General features: G+C 39.0%; 1 protein-coding gene across 2 annotated transcripts in view; it reads right to left on the reverse strand.

Annotated features, from left to right (window-relative positions):
• Positions 1-3,525: 3,525 nt before the first annotated feature.
• Positions 3,526-18,797, reverse strand: part of klf7b (Kruppel-like factor 7b) — a 57,642-nt gene continuing 42,370 nt past the window's right edge. Inside the window, exons 3-4 of one of the 2 annotated variants that reach the window (XM_052148942.1) lie at positions 15,106-15,229; positions 3,526-8,793 (exon numbers count right to left, since the gene is read on the reverse strand). In XM_052148942.1, coding sequence (XP_052004902.1) covers positions 8,742-8,793; positions 15,106-15,229 — 176 coding nt within the window. In that variant the 3' untranslated portion in view covers positions 3,526-8,741. The remainder of the gene's footprint in view (positions 8,794-15,105; positions 15,230-18,797) is intronic. The other variant, XM_052148943.1, reaches the window with a different exon arrangement.

The raw sequence follows: 18,797 nt of genomic DNA on the forward strand, positions 1-18,797 counted from the left end.
GTTGGCCTTTTCCCTCCCATTTAAATTTTACAGTGTTTTTTGGGGGGGTTTTACACTGTTACAGGGAGTACCCCCCCTAGACGGGGATGACCTGCCGGCAGACGGGGCTTAGGGCACGCCCACCCCCAGGGAAAGAGGGAGGGGGATGTACGTCATGCCGAAGGCTCCCCTGCCTGAGAGAACGAGGGAGGAATGTGACACGGCGGAGGGTGGGGCCGGGTTGTGATTATACACACCCAGTCCCTTATCAGGCTAATTAAGCCTCCGAGAGGGTTAAAGGCCGATTGCGGACGGTGGTGCGAGAGAAAGAGATTGTTTACGGACATGTCCGTCATGTGTGTGTGTTTGTCTTTTGTTGAAGTTAATCATTAAAATATCGTTTATATCGCCAGGCCGGTTCTCGCCTCCTCCTTTCCATTGAACTGCTTTATAGTCCTGTAATTAGATTTTATTTGAGGGGGGGGGGGCAGAATGATGGTGGAGCATTTGAAGCAGCAGGGAACTTCACACTGCTCCAGTGATCTATTGAATATCTATGTGAAGATGGGGACCAGTTGGTTAGCGCAGACTTTCAGTCAGGCAGGTGAAACACCATCTGGGCGAGGGGAAGTGTCTTGTACTTGGTGATGCTTTTTAGGCCTTTCCACACAGATGCAGGATCATTGGCTGAAAACTGTTTTGTCAGCTTTTCAGAGTAGCTTATTTTAGCCTCTTAGTCAGTGTGTTTCTGGCTAGGTTATACAATATTTTATCCCCACTTCTGTAAGCATCCTCTTTGGCATGAAGAAGCTGTCTGAGTTTTCCTGTAATCCATGGTTTATCGTTATTGAATGATAAAAATGTCCTAGTTCGGATGCACATATCCTCACAGAATCTGGTATATGATGTCACAGTATCAGTGAGCTCGACTAGATCTGTGACTGCAGCTTCAAAAACACTCCAATCAGTGCAGTCAAAGCACGCTTGTAGTTCCAGCTCTGCTTCATTAGTCCACCTCTTTACAGTCCTTACTACAGGCTTAGCTGTTTTTAGTGTCTGCTTGTAGGTTGGGAGATGATGAACTAGACAGAGAGTCCTAAAGCTGCACGTGGTACAAAGCGATATGCATCCATTACAGTGGTGTTGCAATGGTTCAGTATATATCTGTCTCTGGTGGGGCATATGATGTGTTGTTTGTATTTTGTAGTTCACGGGTGAGGTTAGCTTTATTAAAATCTCCCAGAATAATAATAAGTGAGTCCAGGTGTTGTGGCTCTGTGTCCGTAATGTGATCAGCCAGCTGTTGCAATGCTGCATTTACTCATACTTGTGGCAGGATATAAACACTCACCAGAATGAACGAGGAAAACTCCTGTGGTGTGTAAAAAGGCTTACAGTTGATGAAGGGCACTTCAAAATTAGGACAGCACATCTTCTTCAACACTGTTACATCTGTACAACAACTTTCATTGATGTAAAAGCATGTTCCACCGCCTCTCGTTTTCCCCGATGATACCATAATGCGATCCGCTCTGAACAGCTGGAAGCCCGGCAGGTGAAACGTGCTGTCCGGGAGGCTTCATTCAGCCATGTTGACATGAAACACAGAGCAGTGGAGATAGAAAAGTTCTTATTTGTTTGAGTGAGCAGAAGCAGTTTGACTGTTTTTTTGGCGAGGGAGCGGACATTCAGCAGATGAATACTCGTCAGCGGAGTCCTGAAGCCATGTTGACAAAGCTTCACAAGCGTGCCGGCTTGCTTCCCTCATGTGCATCTTTTGGATCGCTTGTAGAGCACCGCTGCACCTCCAACTAATATGTCTAACAAAATATCTGAATAATCAAACACTGGTAAACAAATTATCAGGTATGCTCTGCCAAATATTTAGCAGTTCATCCCTAGTGAAACTGATCAGGAAAGAGTGACAAAAAACATGACAAACAAACAAAAGTAACAAAAATGCTAGAGAGCTCCACACCACAGCAGGCATCTACGGCGCCATCTTGAATGTATGCATACATAAATTATTTTTTGCATTCATTCGGTGGACAACATGTAGTGACTTGCGGGAGTGAAGAGCATTTAGGTGAATTACAGATTCTTGTTATTTCCTTGATCCTAGAAGCAATAAACCCATCAGCTCTGCATGCTATATGTCATTTAAAAAAAACGGTATCTCTGACTGGATGAGCCATATTCAAAGCCACTGTATAGCTGTTATATGCACACTGTAATTGTTTTATGAATGTGAAATGAACAGGGTTCCCACTGTCATGGAAAAGCTTGAAATATCAGGGAATTTTTAAATTGTGATTTCCAGGCCTGGAAAAAACGTGAAAATGAATTAAATATTTAAAAATGTTGGAAATGTTAAAGTGAATATAATTGTAAATAATTTTTAAGATCTAAAATATTTAATATTTAGATATTGCTTTTTTAGTGCAATCTATATGAAATTATTAGATTTTTTATCCTTACACGGTAATAAAAAATGACTGGAAAAATCATGAAAATTCATTGGTCAAAATAAGTGGAAACCCCTAAGAATAATGGACTATATTACTTATTAGATTAATTAATATTAATTAATTAATTATTATTAATACATGTATTTATTTATTGGTCTCATTTATCCTATTGTTGCTGCACTGAAAAAATTAATTGTTGGTATTGAAGTAAATATATCAGAAGAGATTAAGGACTTCCTAAATTAAATGAGCTTGATTGTGAACTTGAAAAAATTCTACATTTGTTTTCAATTCGAACATGTAATAATTAATGCTTTAGTTCGTAACTAAATATTATGATTTACTGTTATTTTTACAATGCATCATGTATCAACTTAAACTAGCAAACCTTGTCATATTTATTCGTTTGAGTAAATTTCACTGCTAAATAAAATAAGTACAGCATATTACTTAACATTTCAAAGCTGTTTTTCCCAGCATGCACCGGCTTGAATAATGAATGAGCTTGCATGGTTATGTTTAAATGTTTATTTACTCCATTTGTATTGTTGATTCTGTTGTTACATTTGGTAACTTCTTATTTTGTGAAGTCTGAATTTCATTCTCAAAATTACCCATTCATAATCAAAAAATGATCTGTTAATTGTTACCATAATCATGTTTTGTTAAACAAGTGTTAAGTCTGCAGCTCTATGTTGTGATGTCATTGCCAGTGATGTCTAATAGATTACATAGCATGTATGGAGCTTTCCTGTGGAAAGCTTCCATATGTCATGTGGTACAATGTTTTACTTGTTAATAATAAAAGTTAATTATAAGGAATGTTTTGGTGAAATGTTAATATACATATTAGCTTATTTAAATACCATGAAAAAAAGTTACTGAAATGTTTTAAGTTAAATTTACTCTCTCGTTTCAATCAATATTGTCATGCAATTATGTTGATTTTACTTACTTTTATATAATTAAAATTTAACTAGAAAAACTGTGGCAAAAAAAAAATAAAAAATCTTACTTGTAATTTCTTTTTTTTTGTGGGTGTTGTATGCTTTGCACCTTCGAACACCTCTGAGCTGTGGTAAAATCACTGTCTCTCTTAGCTTATTGCTTTAATATACACCGATATTCATCGATAAGTACATTGTGATGGAACTTCACAGTATTTCTGTTGTGAATGGTGGTGCTTGGCTTTCCAATTCCAATGAACCCTTTGACACACACAAACACGCGCACACACATGCACGCGCACACACACCCACACCCACACAAAAAGTCATTTTGAGCCATTGTACACAGAGCCATTGCAACATGGTGTTGGTTTTTGTGGATTTTTTTTCCAATAATTTGGTAATGAGTCAACTCTGAAGGACCCCACCGAAGGTAACGAAATCTCCCTCACTCTGGTGTTCAGATTCTACCATTTATTACACTTAGTTACATTCTTAAATAAAAATGCTCCACTGAACAGTTCTTGCATAGATATCTTACAATACCAATTTAAAAAAGAATTATGAAACAGACCAGTAACAAAAATAAATTTCATCTTCTTCCTTAATAAAGAACATTACATACTAACATTATATCATACAAATAATAATATGTTAAGCACTTTGTACAGCAAAAGAACCAAAAAAGAAAAACACACAAGGAAAGAACTGAATAGAAAAATGGAGAAGAAGAGTGTGAATATTACAGGAAGTGAGGTGGTGGAGTGTTAGTGATGTGGCAAGGGAAAGAGATGACTGTGGATATGAGGGTCCCTGCTCTAGCAAGAAACGACATGCTTCAGCCTGTATAAGGCAAAATGTTGTCCAACTTCCATATATATAAATCAAGATAGCACATAACTGTTCTCCCCCCCAGAATTGTACCTGCTCTACCAACTGGTGGCAGTTGTCTTTAAGAGCCATGTTTGAGTAAGAGCGAGAGCACATGCAAAGCATAGAGTCACTGAGGTCTGTTGTTGGCCGGTTGCTCCCTGGTTAGTGATGTCAGGGACATTCATAGATAAGAGAGAACTCCCTTACAGCTGGTAACACACACACCCTCTACAACTACAGAATGGAACTGAAGTAAAGCAGAGAAGCAAGACTGTTTTGAAGAACTGATCTAGGAATAGTTTATTGTGGTTCTGTACGTGCAGGGTGGGATAGATGGGGTGGGGAGCGAGGAATGTAAAAAGCCGAAGGTTAAGTCCTGGTGAGTCCCCTACTTACTGACACATCAAATATGGACAAACACAGATACAGATGCACTTAAAGATGCAGCATATCTCAAGAAATATGAGGCCAAACAAACCCACCTTTACAGTTCTCACTTCTCGTTGACTTAGTGAGTGTAATCCGTATTTCAGTGAGTTTTTGGCAAGGTACACAGAATAGCAGACTTTATTTTGATACATTGAGTGTGATTGAAAGCAATGGACCTTATTCATGAAACAAGCAGAGTGAATTTCTGAGTAAAAATGTTCAATAAACCATTCTTATGTTAGAATAGGCTGAATATAGAGTTGTTCACATGTTCTTCTGATAAGTGCATCTTGAAATGCTACAAAATGTTATGTAGACAATCAACAGCTGTGTCATTAAACAGACTATACTAGCGGTAACTATGACCAGTATTAGTTATGGAGTGAAATGGTATTCCAAAAAAGGACATTAAAAACAGAAAAGTTGTCTTAGTCACCTCTGACCCTTTTCATAATATCCCCTTGTGATGTTTCAAGCATCTTTTTGTATAAAATTGAAAAAGCTGCCATAAGCCTCTTTGAAGCAATAAAGCAAACAGCTTGGGAAGGGAGATTCACTGGAAGAGTGCCCAAATAACTAGTTCACAAAATTGCTTCCAAACATTCTTAACTGTCATGTAAAACACTCGGAATTCAGAATTGTGTTAAAATGTAGAATTATGTGAGCTATCACTTTAAGACAATCAACATTTTAACCAGTGTTTCGGCAATGTTCAGAATGTTGTTTCTAAAGGCATGCATGACCTCGAAAGTACTTCTTAAGACATCCTCCACTGACTCTATGCAATAAACTAGAACCGATTAGAATAATTTGCTGTTTGCAACTTCACGGCTAGGGTTCTTTGATTTAAAATTCAAACCAACATGACCATATTTTACAAGCACACATACTAGAGACAATCCAATGGTCAAACAGATGCTCAAGAACAAATTAAAAGAAGGCTGGTGTAGGACAGAATTGGGGATATACTATACTGTGAGTTTAGAATAGAATTGAAAGTATAATCGCTCTTTCTCTCTTTCAACACCCAGCAGTTTATTTGCAAATGCGTAAATATCAAAGTCAAAGTATGCATTGGATGCCTGTGCGATTGACTGTGCTGTTGTTCTGAGAGTGAGAGAATGGGGGTTTCAAATGGCACTTGATATGTGAAGGGATATGCACGGCATGCTGCCTGCTAATGAATCTGATTGGCCTATTATTCCATATTCATTTGGTCATGTGTGGAACATCTTGGCAAAAAAAGATATCTTCATTTCTAATTTTGAATTCAACATGGCTTTGAGCTGTAATTAAATACACTATATTTATATGTATATTTTAAATGTTGGTTTGAAGACTGTGAACTTCATTGTTCATCAGTGTCAGAAAAATGATATGATGCTATTTTTTGGTATCTGCTTTCCTGCTGTTGTATCCCATATGGTGACTGAAGGAAGAAGCACAATCTGAAGAAAAAAACACTGAAGAGTCACAGGAGACCAGATCAGTAAGAAATAAATGTTGCTTTTCATCACACAGTGTGTAAAATGGATCTTTAACCCTTTTGCAAAATTTCAAAGCTGTTTTTCTATATATCAGTCTTTCTAATTGGTTTGACACATTGAGAATGCTGTACACTGTCCCAGAAATCCATAAATGTGGCAAGTTATTGATAATTCTATTATGACACTGTAGCAATATGTCCTGCTCACTGGCTTTACAGAAATTCATACATACAATCATCACATACAAGTGCCGCTCCTCGCAGAAAGTGCTACGAACCACAACTGATTAGTGGACATGAACCAATACATCCCCCATTTCATCAAAAGTTTGGCATGACTTTGCATTTCACTACACAAAATGACAATTAGCTTGGAAAAACAAACCCAGGTTATAAATCAATTGAATGTTTCAGAGTAAAATGTAGTGACCGCACGTGCACTTGTATGTGTTTGTAAATGCGACCGAAAAGCTGCCTTTAGTAGGCTTCAAACCAAGAGAAAGGCACCAATCCTTCACTCCTAGGCAGTTCTGCACTGAGAGTTTTTGTATTGATTGAGTAGCTATGGTCCCCTGAGGGATACTCTGGGATCGTTTAGTAAAGTCTGCGAGGACTCCATAATGGCTTTCAATCTCCCCTCCACCCTCAGCAGCCATTATATCAATGCAGAAGAGGAGGGTTGGTGGGGAAACGCCCTGATTGCGATGCCACGGCAGGCTTCACAACCTTGGGGACAATGATATATATTTTGTCCCCATGATTTAGAAGCTGATTGTTAACACAGAGCTAGACCTAGGCCCGGTTTATCATAATTTACCAGAATGTATCAACAATCTGTATGGAATGCAATCCTACAAAACAACAATTGCTAAAACACTGCTGTGAAGATTTGGGTGAAAAACAAATAATGCTGAGAGGCAAGCTGTGCATGTATGTGTGCAAGTGACGAGTGTATCTGTCTGAAATAGGCTGCCATGCAGTGTTTAACGCTGTTTAATATCTTGGTAATTATTGTTCTGCATTTTTCTTTTTCAGAGTTTTTTGTTTTTTTTATCAGGAAAAGCCAAGAGCATGAACATCATTCGGAGTATTGTTTGTGTGTGAAAGAGATTTGATTATGTTTAAGTATTTTTTTTGTTTTCTGTTTTTTTTTCCCTCCAAGTTGTTTTTTGTTTTTATGTTTTTTTTGTTTTTGATTTTTTTTTTTTTTACTTTTTTGACTGTATGAAAAAAAGAAATAGAACATTGAAAAAATCAGCACAGACAATGGATATGGAACAGGCAAAGTTTGTCTGGGCTGATGCCACCAAGTTCTTTTGGATCCTGATCCCAGCTGGTGCTCCACAATCTTGAGAGTCAAACGTCCTGCCATTCATCCCCCATAGCCCTGGCTCAACAGAGGACTATATTTTCAAACAGGTGCCAGTATCAACACAAAGCCAAAGAGCTTTTCCAATGTCAAGAGCATCACACAAGATCTGTGCTGATGCCATGTTGCGCTCGGTTTGCTTTTCCCAGATCAAATCAGAGCAAAGCAAAATGAAAAACCGAAGACATCTGTCCTTTCATACCAAGCCAACAATCCCAATCTTTTTGGGGTTTGTGTTTCTGTCTTTTTCAAACTTTTTGCTTTCACTGCCAGATAGCAGCCACTGAGTCGAACCTTGTGCATACTGAGAAGGGCTTACAATTCCCCCCTATTACCCATATGTGCACATTTAGGCTTGTGTATGCAAAGCCATTTTTTTTTTTTTTACTTTTCAGAAGTTTAAGACATTTCAGGAGAACAAACAATTTTTTTAACACGTCTTTAAAAAATAATAAAGGCAAGAAAGTGTCGCTGCACATCGTTTCAGTAGCCTGTGAGGTGACAGACGTAAAGAGCAGAGAAGAGTACAAGAAATCAGCACACATCCTGAGCATTGCCGATGCTGCGTTATTTTTTAAATAGTTTTACGCAGAGCCTGCTTTTGGGAACCGGGCATTACATTTGACTGCTAGTTCCATTGGTCACTCCTCAAAAAGTATTGGCAATGTTGTTTTCTGGGTTTGGTTGCTTGCTGTATATGACATGGCTGCAGGTTTGTTAATGTGATGTGTCCTTGGTTTGAAAAGGAAAAGAAGGAAGTTCCAGAATGTACAATGAGCGTTATTCTATAGTAGAACTGTTCATCTTACGTGATGAATGAGATGTGCGTTTGGATTTTGTACATGGTGTGGCGTTCACAGGTTTTTTGTCCCATGCTTGTGGTGAGTTACTGTACAAAAGATAATGAAGGGAAAAAAATGTGGTGTTTGGCAGTGTCTGACCTCCAAGCTAGGGCTTGGAAAGGCATGGCTAATCGCTGATGAAAAGGCTGGAGTGGGTAGAATCCAACAACATTTGCCTACACTGCCTCGCATATTCCTTGTGGTGAAGTTTGCGGCCAGACCCCTTGTGTGCACCCAATGTCTGTTGTGAATTTTTTCATCTGGTACACCTGTTCTTCTCTTTGATCTCGCTCTTTTAGTGTATTCCTCCTCTCACTCTTTCTCTTTCTCTCTCCCTTCCCCTCGATCTTAGATATGGCGCTTCATGTGCAGAGCCAAGTGGTCAGACCTGGAGAAACATCTGTACAGAGAGAAAAAGAGAGAATAAAAAGAACTGTTAGATTCAATTAATGTATGTACAAAGTATACCCTGATGGAAAACAAACAGCTTAGACCATTCTAAGATGGTAGTGAGACACTTAGCTGGTCTCCCCATGTAGCCAAGCAGGTGTTCATGGGTTAGAAAGCTGGTCTCCAAAACCTTGTCCAAATACCAGCCTGACCAGGCTGGAAAACTAGTAAACCAGCCTAAACTGATCCCCCCCCCCCCCCCCACCCCCCAGCAGGGTAGAAAACAGTTATCAGTGTACTAAAGAGCACTGAAGAATTTCTTGGGAAGATGTGTGGCAGCCGGCACAGGCTTTGCAGATGGAACAGAGAAAACAACATTTGGCGTTTAGGAAAAAAAAATTAAGCAAAGCCAGCTTCTTGCTCTAAAACTGGTGACAGATCGTTTCAAACCCATTTCTTGCCAATGCAGTTAGAAAGAAAGTCTGTGCCTAGCCTTTGCTAGTGAGAGAAATAATTTTGGGGAGTGCAAGCACAAATCATGGTGAGCATGTTTGCATTAGGAAATAATTTCAAAGCTGGTGGTGAAATGGTATTGTTTAAACTGTACAGCTGCATGTAGCACTTGAGCCATAGTGGTTGGTTTCTCGTACTGGGCTGAGGGCTTTTTTGTGTCATAATCAATTAAGCTCACGCACAACTGCTGCTGGTAGGTGCAATACATAACAGCATATAGAAAATAGTTGTGATGCCATGTCTGCCTAACATTAATAGGCCTACGAGGATTACTATAATACATTCATAGATTTGAATGTGAATCTTAACTGGAATTAATAAAAACTCTGCAAAAACTGAGAGTGAAGGCGTGAAGGCGTGGAGAATTATAATTTAAATTTGCCTCTGGCTGTATCCATTATTAATTAGTCAAGAGCCAGCGTGTTAACTCGTGTTAACTAGCTTTAGGATGAGAAGCAGCCAAGATGGAAATTGGGGTGGGAGGAGGGTGTATATATATATATATATATATATATATATATATATATATATATATATATATATATATATATAAAGAAATGTAATATAATAAAACAGCAACAAATTAAAGGAAGGCTGGTGTAGGGCAGAATTGGTTTGGCCTTTTCTAATGCCTGATAGAAAAGTATAAACCTTTGTAGGGCAATATTTAAGGCAAAATATTCCCATCATCACAACACTTCAGAAAATTGTGCATCATGCATTAGAATGAGAACACAACTATTTCTCGGCTTAAAATATCCAACAACTAAATCAATGCAAAACATTGTGGCTCCCTACACCTTCGTACCATTCCAGATGTGTATAACTTCTAAATCCATACAAGTGAATGGGTGCCAGAATTTTAACACTCAAAAAGCACATAAAGGCAGCATAAAATGAACTCCATTGGTTAAATCCATGACATCAGAAGGGATATGATAGGTGTGGGTGAGAAATAGATCAATATTTAAGTCTAGAAATTATTTTCCCTGCAAGTAGGTGGTGATATACCACCTACTATGCCACTATGATATAAACACTGGAGTCTCATGGATTGCTTTAACACTGACTACCTGTGATTTTTTAAACTTCAAAATTTTGGCACCCATTCACTTGCATTGTATAGACCTACAGAGTTGTGAAATTATTAAATTTTTTTTTTATTTGTGTTCTGCTTAAAAAAGAAAATCATTCACATCCGGGATGGCATAAATGTGAGAACAATAACTCGCTCTGTCGGCATTAAGGGCATTTTAGACCCTGCTGAGAAGCTAGAAACGGTATGGAGGTTGGAGACAGAGATCATTACTTACACATCAACATAATGCTATTAATGGAATAGTTCACCCAGAAATTAAAACTTGTGATCATTTACTCTCCCTCATGTCATTCCAAACCCATTTGACCTTTTTTCAGTGGAATACAAATGGATATTTTCAAGAATGTCATTATAATCAAACCTCATTGGTTCTTCAGTCAAGTTTGGTCATGAGACAAATAAGAAACAATGAGGTTTGATGTACTCGATGTGTTGCCATATTTGATTTGGGCTCTGCTTACATGAGTTGATCAATGGTTTTATTTGACAGGTAATAACAACTGAATTACTATAAATTTCGGTCAATTCATCATCCAGATCGATCATATCCCTTCAAAAGACTTGGAATGTAATGCAGAAGTCTCATTGACAACTTTTATGCCCGTTGGGGTGCTATAAGCTTTAAAGTGAGTCATTATCAACTGCTATTCTATGGAAATCAGTGATGGCTGCTTTTTTATTTTTCCTTTTTATACATATTTATATATATATATATATATATCCTTTAGTGTTCCGCAGAAGAAAGCCATGTGGGTTTGTTATGACATTAGTGTGAGTAAATATTGACAGAATTTTCATTTCTGAAATCAGAGGGGAATTACAGTGTAACAATGCTGGAAACAGGCAGAGACAATGACGTGAAGATGAACCCAAGTGTAGTTTATTTTTCATACATGGAATCCCAAAACCCCTGACTACAAACGTGAACTAAACAAAAACATGAATTTGACTAAAACTGGACTTGACATAAACGTAACATGACATGACTTGATTAGACTTAAACTTGACTTGGCTTGTCTTGGCTAGAACAAAAAAACAAAGTTACATTCACAATACCTGACCCCAGACAATGGCAAACTTGAGGGCTTAAATACAAGGAAATTGTAGAACACATGGCAAAGATGACCAATGTCAAGACTAAACTATAAACAAGATAACAAGACTAAATTAACTTTAACCAATGGAAAGACAAGACTAACAACAAGGTAATCAAACAATGAACCAATGAAAACAAGACACATGAACAGGGGAAACACATGACAAGTGGTGGTGGTGTAGTTGTCTAAAGCACATAACTGGTAATCTGGTAATCAAAAGGTTGTTGGTTCGAGCCCCACAGCCACCACCATTGTGTCCTTGAGCAAGGCACTTAACTCCAGGTTGTTCCAGGGGGATTGTCCCTGTAGTAAGGGCTCTGTAAGTCGCTTTGGATAAAAGCGTCTGCCAAATGCATAAATGTAAATGTAAATGACAAGATCACATGAGGGAACAGGAAATCACATGAAATTAACAGGAACTAAACTTGACAATAAAAGACATGAAAAACATGAAACAAAGGAATAAACATGACATACAGATCCAATTAACCATAAACCTATCCTTTTCTAATTGGAAATCTTATTGGTTCATATGAATGATGTTCCAGGACTAACAAAGATGTTGATCCAGAAACACGTGTTACTTGGCCATTTCAAGGTAATGGACAATTCTGGACACACTTTCAACATTAAGGACTTTGAAGTAACTGAAGCAAATGGAAGAAGTGCTATTGGACATCCTTCCTGCCAAAAGACTATAAAATACAATATTGTCTCCTTCCAACTTGCCAATACATTAATCTTGGCCGTTACCCCTGTGAAGAATAATTAGAACACTGCACAAGGACACTTTCGCATCCCTACAACATTTCCATTCACTCTTGTAATACTACTTCTACTGTGTAATGCTATTGCACTTTACATTGACATTTACCCAAAATGCAACTGCAGAACTGAAAATGTATGTTCTCACCCAAGGTTTAGAATTAAGTCCATAATAAAAGTGAGTACCAGGAGGGTTGAATTCATAAAGGCTTTCTGGGGTCTACGTGTGGGATTCTGCAACAGAGCTAAATTGTTTAGGCTAGAATTCAAATTTGGAAGATGCCCTCTTTAAACCTGGCATCTGGAGGGTGAACTGTCAATGTAGCTTTCTGTATCCAAGCCTGTTCCTCCACCTTTTGTCATGCAATAGCTGCCAAACACTGAGTAATGAGTGTAGGGACACAGATTTCCCCATGCCGTCCCCCAAAGTGTTCACTTGCTCAGCTGCACTCAAGGGAAAACGACGCCATTCAGGTGTTAGCAGCAGTCTGCAGAACAGAGGCTGTCCCAGCAGCGACTCGTCCACTGGGATCGGCGGAGATTCATGTTGATGGAGTAGCAGAGAATTCTTCAAAGGACAACTTTCAAAAGGCTGTGGCAAGGTTGGTTTGATGCCGATGGCAAGACAGGGAGCCGTGTCTAATTGTGCTTCCACCTGGAGCTGGCTCAGTGGGCACGCGGCCTCCACTGTGTAATTGCTGCCTGCATGCCAGGCCCGAGTGACAGCTTCCTAATACTGTCACCTGACAGGCTATCACTCTTCCTCTCCATGCTAATGCAAATTTGTCTCTGCTCCTCTTTATCACAAACACGCACACAAACATGTTTGCCGCACTGCCTTGCAATTCACATCAAACTGTAACAGGGGAGGTTAATATAGGAAAGGAGGAGGCGGGAACCGGACGAACAATCAAATTAAAGAATTTACATTTATTTTTCTCCCCTTTTTTCCCCAATTTGGAATGCCCAATTCCCAATGCGCTGCAAGTCCTCATAGTGGCGTAGTGATTCGCCTGAATCCGGGTGGCGGAGGACAAATCTCAGTTGCACATGCTATTCTCTGCGGCATCCACGCACAACTCACTACGTGCCCCACCGAGAGCGAGCACCACACATTATAGCAACCATTAGGAGGTTACTCCAATGTGACTCTACCCACCCTAGCAACCGGGATAATTGGTTGCTTAGGAGACCTGGTTGGAGACATTTAGCACGCCCTGGATTTGAACTTGTGACTCCAAGGGAGCTACCCAGGCCCCCCATTTAATGAAACCTTGAAGAAATGATACAATCATAAACATACACGGCAGCTGTGTGTGGCTCTCTCTCTCCTGAACTGCTGCATCCGGCTCGTCTTTATCCCTCTCCATGAATTTGCCCGATTGGGGGCCTGGCCGTGAGTGCATCACACACACGTTTTTGTGTTCCCTATAGCATGGGCTTTTAGATTTAAATATCTTGGGGAGGTGAGAAGGCTGTATATCAATTTGCACACTTCTATGCATTAAAAGTATGTACTTAACTAGTGATTGGAAAATCCATACTTTTTGAATATCTACAGTAGCAAGACAGTAAACCAAAATAGTGACATTATGCAATGTCTACAGACCCCTTTTTCGATTACTGTTTGCACTGGCATACAAGCATTAGCATCTAGTGTCCATTACTTTAAGGTTCATTATTATTAATAAAGGTGAATTTCTGTGCCACTAGCTTCACTAAATAAAACATTTAAAAATGAGGACATTTATATTGGGTTTTCAAACAGGTTTCCTGAAAACTACCCCATCTGCCATTGGTTGGAGAAACTGGAAGTCCTATCACAAACCCCAAACACCATTGATTGAGTCAATGTTGGTGTATTGGGCTGGCCGGGACACCCCAAAAGAGCAATTTGTTAGTGCCACAGTATTTACAATTTTGAGGGGATTTAACCTATGAATGGATTACTTATCAGCATGTTAGGCTGGAATAGATGAAATGTGTGTGCGATATTATCCCAAAAAGCAAGCACAGACAAAGAGTACACAAATAGGACACCATCCAGGGACATTTGAAATACTTATCAACATATCTACATAATCAACATACAATGATTTGGGACATACTCATCATAATCTCGCAAACTATTTATGATGGATAGTCTACAAATTGGAATTACTGTAACTCTGCATAACTTCCTACAAAAATAACTTACTAGCAGATGTTTCTGTATGCAGTCAAAGTAATTAATGCTGTGTCTTTCTCAGATCTCTTTGTGCATCCATTTCATCCTGTGTCTCTACTTTAGGTCTTTTATATTACTGTTATGTAACTCTCTTACCTTGGAATGCACACCCATGATTTCAACTCCTAATTCTCCCTGCACTCAAGCCAGAATATGGGCACACACATCACCAATGGGAGGATGGAGGAAAGTGGAACAGAATGTGAGAATAAGATATTCGTAGTAATTCGGTAATGGGTATCACAGGACCAGACTGTGAACAAGTTATTCAGAAGGGAATTAGGCCCGTGTTAACGTCAATTGAGCCCAATCCAGTGCTGCTATGTGCATGCCATCAGAGAGAATTAGAGAAAAGGAAAACAAGAAAGAGAGAGAGCGAGAGAGAGAGAGAGAGAGAGAGAGAGAGAGAGAGAGAGAGAGAAAGTAAGAGTGGTAGGGGGCAATGTTTTTGAGGGAGAGGGTTTAGTCTTCTGGTCTCATAACTGGAGGAATTTGTAAATGGGCTACTAGTGTTAAAAAGTGTGTAGAAGTGTTAGGGAATATGAAAAATAATTAAACAGTAAAATCTGTGCATAAATATAGAGTAGGCTTGCTTTGCTGCTTTGGCAGTTTGTCTCTTACCTGTCACAGTGGTTGCACTTGAAAGGTTTGGCACCGGTGTGTTTGCGGTAGTGCCTCGTCAGTTCGTCGCTTCGTGCAAAACGCCATTCACAGCCCTCCCAGGAACATTTGTAAGGCTTCTCACCTGCACGCACAAACGCACATAATTTAATCCCTGCTCCACCTGTTCTTCACACACACACACCTGTACGCAGATGGTGCACCTCTGGAACGAGGCAGCCACTGTGCAATCATAGGTACAGTCAGCATATCCATAATACACATCATTCTTTACTGTTTCTCTCAATCATGCATCCCTGTTACTCAGCCAACTAATCAGTTATTTCTCTTTCTCTAAAATGCGACCAATCCCTGCCATCCAAATCTCCTGGGATCTCAATGGATGGGTCCAATACCTGAAAAATGCTGCCTTCTTAGGCAATTTACAGAGATGGGAAGGCATTAAGGCACACCCAAATTGAATGTTTGCGTAATTCCAGTGAACTAAGGCCACATTCACACTAATCTGTTTTAGTTTGAAAACTCATTGATTTTCCTACTTTTACATCCACACAGGAATGGCATTTTCCATTGAAAATTTAAACTTTTCGAAAACGCTCTCCGTGACCCACATATATTACTTTAACTAACAAAATTATGTTAGGAGGGTGAAAACTGAGGTTTCAAACTTGGCATATGTGGTCAAAGGTGCCTCAATTTGGTCAGTTTTTAAGGCAGCATAGATGTTTTCCCCACTGCCGGTTTTGTGTGTACAGTACGGTGGTTGGTTAAAGAAAAATATTTGATGGAGTGGTTAAAAGTGGTTAGTAAATTCATAAATGCCTTTTTTTTTCTTTATGTATAATTCAATTTCTTTCTTTGGTTTAAAGAAAAAAAGTATTGTAGTCATTTAATATTTGCTTAGTTATTTTTAAAGGTCACAATTTGTTTTTGAACATTATCTGTGACATAATTTTGCCTTGGTTACATTTCTGAAACTGGTTTCTTTATGAGGTACCTTCATACAAATACACTGCCTGTTTAGTCCAAGGGTCTTTTTCTAGCTTTTTTAAATTGGTAGAGGGGCTGGCTAAATGTGCACAGTCAACATAACATAACTGATTCCTCACCCAAAGTCAAGTATCCAGAATGAAACCATTTCCACTAAATGTCCTCTACCTTCCGGATGGGCTCTGAAATTTAAATTTAGTTAAACAGATGGGGAAGGAGATGGCAATTGTTCCACATGCTGCACTTTTATGCCTTATATTTAAATAAGACCTTGAGTGTGGGAGGAAGTGGGAACTCAGTACCCACAGAGAGAGTCCCGGCGCAGTGAGACTGTTTCTGGGGAATAGAATGGGCTGCAGCCTGGGGCCTGGGTGGGAACAGGGAGGGTGTCAATGGCACGGATTCAGATCTGGAGGAGGTAATGATAATTGGGGTCTTAATGACGCTTAATGGAAAACAAAGCCATATTCACAGCACAAGAGCTGCCAGTTTCTCCGGCAAACAATGTGTACACCAGTCTTCCTAACCAGAGTAAAGCTGCATTAAAAGGAAAGCTGCTCAATTGGAAATAGTTGTTTACTAAATTGATACTGAATGCACTGTAAAGGAATGGTGTGTGAAAGTAAAGTTCATGGAACATCCCTGCTGAAAGATGAGCATAGCTGCTCACCAGCACATGCCGTGTTGTAGGTGTTCATCCTCAGCATATGCTGTTGCCTCCATCAGGCTTTTTAAAGGGATAGTTCACCTTCTCTCATGTTGTTCCAAACTGTACGACTTACTTCTGCTGAACACAAAAGATGTTAGCTTTAGTCACCAGTTACTTTCACAGCATCTTTGTTCCATACGAGTTACTGGAGACTGAGACTGACATTACGTCTCTACTTGTGTTTCAAAGTCTATAGAATGTCATACAGGGGTGGAAAAAGATGAGAGAAAGTAAATTATGACTATCCCTTAAACTAGCTTGACCAGCAAGATAAACCAGCTTCACCAAAATTTCTAAGATTTACTTTTGAAGAAACAAATGAAAGTTGAAGTTTTTCTAATTCTAATTCAGAGACAAATTGAATGAGATCCACAAATATATTTAAGGGGTTTCACAAAAATTCAATGAATTCACACATAAATAAAATTAGATTTACAAATAAAAAAAATATTTACAAATATATTTTTAATTCACAAACTCAACTCTGTAGCATCTGGACCAATCAGACACACATTTATCCATAATTTAATGAATAAGCCAACATATGTCTCACCAATCTAACTCCGTTATATCTGTTCCCCCACTGATCATTATCACACCTTTACAATATCTTTACAAGGTCCAGCAACTAGTGCACATCAGTGACATTCCAGGGGAGGTTAGCTGCATGCCAGAGCAATTCTTTCTCCCATAAGAAATTGACTCAAAGCCCAGAACAACAGAATTTTCTTCATTAAATTATAGACAAACTGTCTATAAATTCACATGTATATCCCCAGAACATTGTGTATAGGATCAATACTGTCTTGTAAAGTGTTTTTGTACTGTATAATGTTTTATGCATGACTTATGACAGGACTACCAACTAATGTAAAATTATTTAGTATCACGTTTCCTACCAAATGAATCCTTGTGTGACATCCTGCACAATGGTATATATATATATATATATATATATATATATATATATATATATATATAGGCCATAGGCATTGCCTTGTGTTGCGATGACACCGAGGCAGGATTTGTGGATGGTTCATGTACTCATTGCGAGTATTTTTGTCTTGTTTACCCGTAAAATTATGTAAATATTCTTAAAATGTGATTTATTTACATGTCAAGCAAAATGGGATAAGATATTAAGTCTTGTTTTAAGATAAATCTGACAAAAGTTTGTGAACTTTAGACTAAAAACAAGAAACAAAATCTGGCAATGGGGTAAGCAAAATAAACTTATTGTCTTTTTAAATTAAGTTTGTTTTTCTTACTCCATTGACAGTTTTTTCTTGTTTTAAGCATAAATCTCACTAAATTTGATTAGATTTCTCTAAAAACTAGACTTAAAATATCATGCCAGTTTGCTCGTCATGTAAATAAATCCCGTTTTAAGAATGTTTAGATATTTTTACTGGAAAACAAGACAAAAATATTGTCTTGAAAATAATTTTTCGCAGTGTTGACCATGGCATTGTTGCAGTCGTGGCTTTCCTTCCTTAAGGGGCTGTTCCCATGCCAATTAAGTCTTCAGTGTTCTGCCTCAACGACTACCGTTCCGTCGCACTCACACCCATCATCATGAAGTGCTTCGAGAGACTCGTCATGAGGCACATTAAGACACAGCTGTCCCCCTCACTAGACCCACTGAAGTTTGCGTATCTTCCAAACCGTTCAACAGACGATGCCATCGTCACCACCCTCCATCTGGCCCTCACCCACCTATATAAAAAGGACTCATACGTTCGAATGCTGTTCATAGACTTCAGCTCAGCATTCAATACAATCATTCCCCAGCACCTGATTGGAAAGCTGAACCTGCTGGGCCTGGACACCTCCCTCTGCAACTGGATCCTGGACTTCCTGATTGGGAGACCTCAGTCAGTCCGGATCGGGAACAGCATCTTCACCACCACCACACTGAGCACTGGGGCCCCCCCAGGGCTGTGTGCTCAGTCCTCTGCTGTTCACTCTGCTGACTCACGACTGTTCAGCAATG

This window comes from Xyrauchen texanus, chromosome 18, assembly GCF_025860055.1.
Source record: "Xyrauchen texanus isolate HMW12.3.18 chromosome 18, RBS_HiC_50CHRs, whole genome shotgun sequence".
Lineage (NCBI taxonomy): Eukaryota > Metazoa > Chordata > Actinopteri > Cypriniformes > Catostomidae > Xyrauchen > Xyrauchen texanus.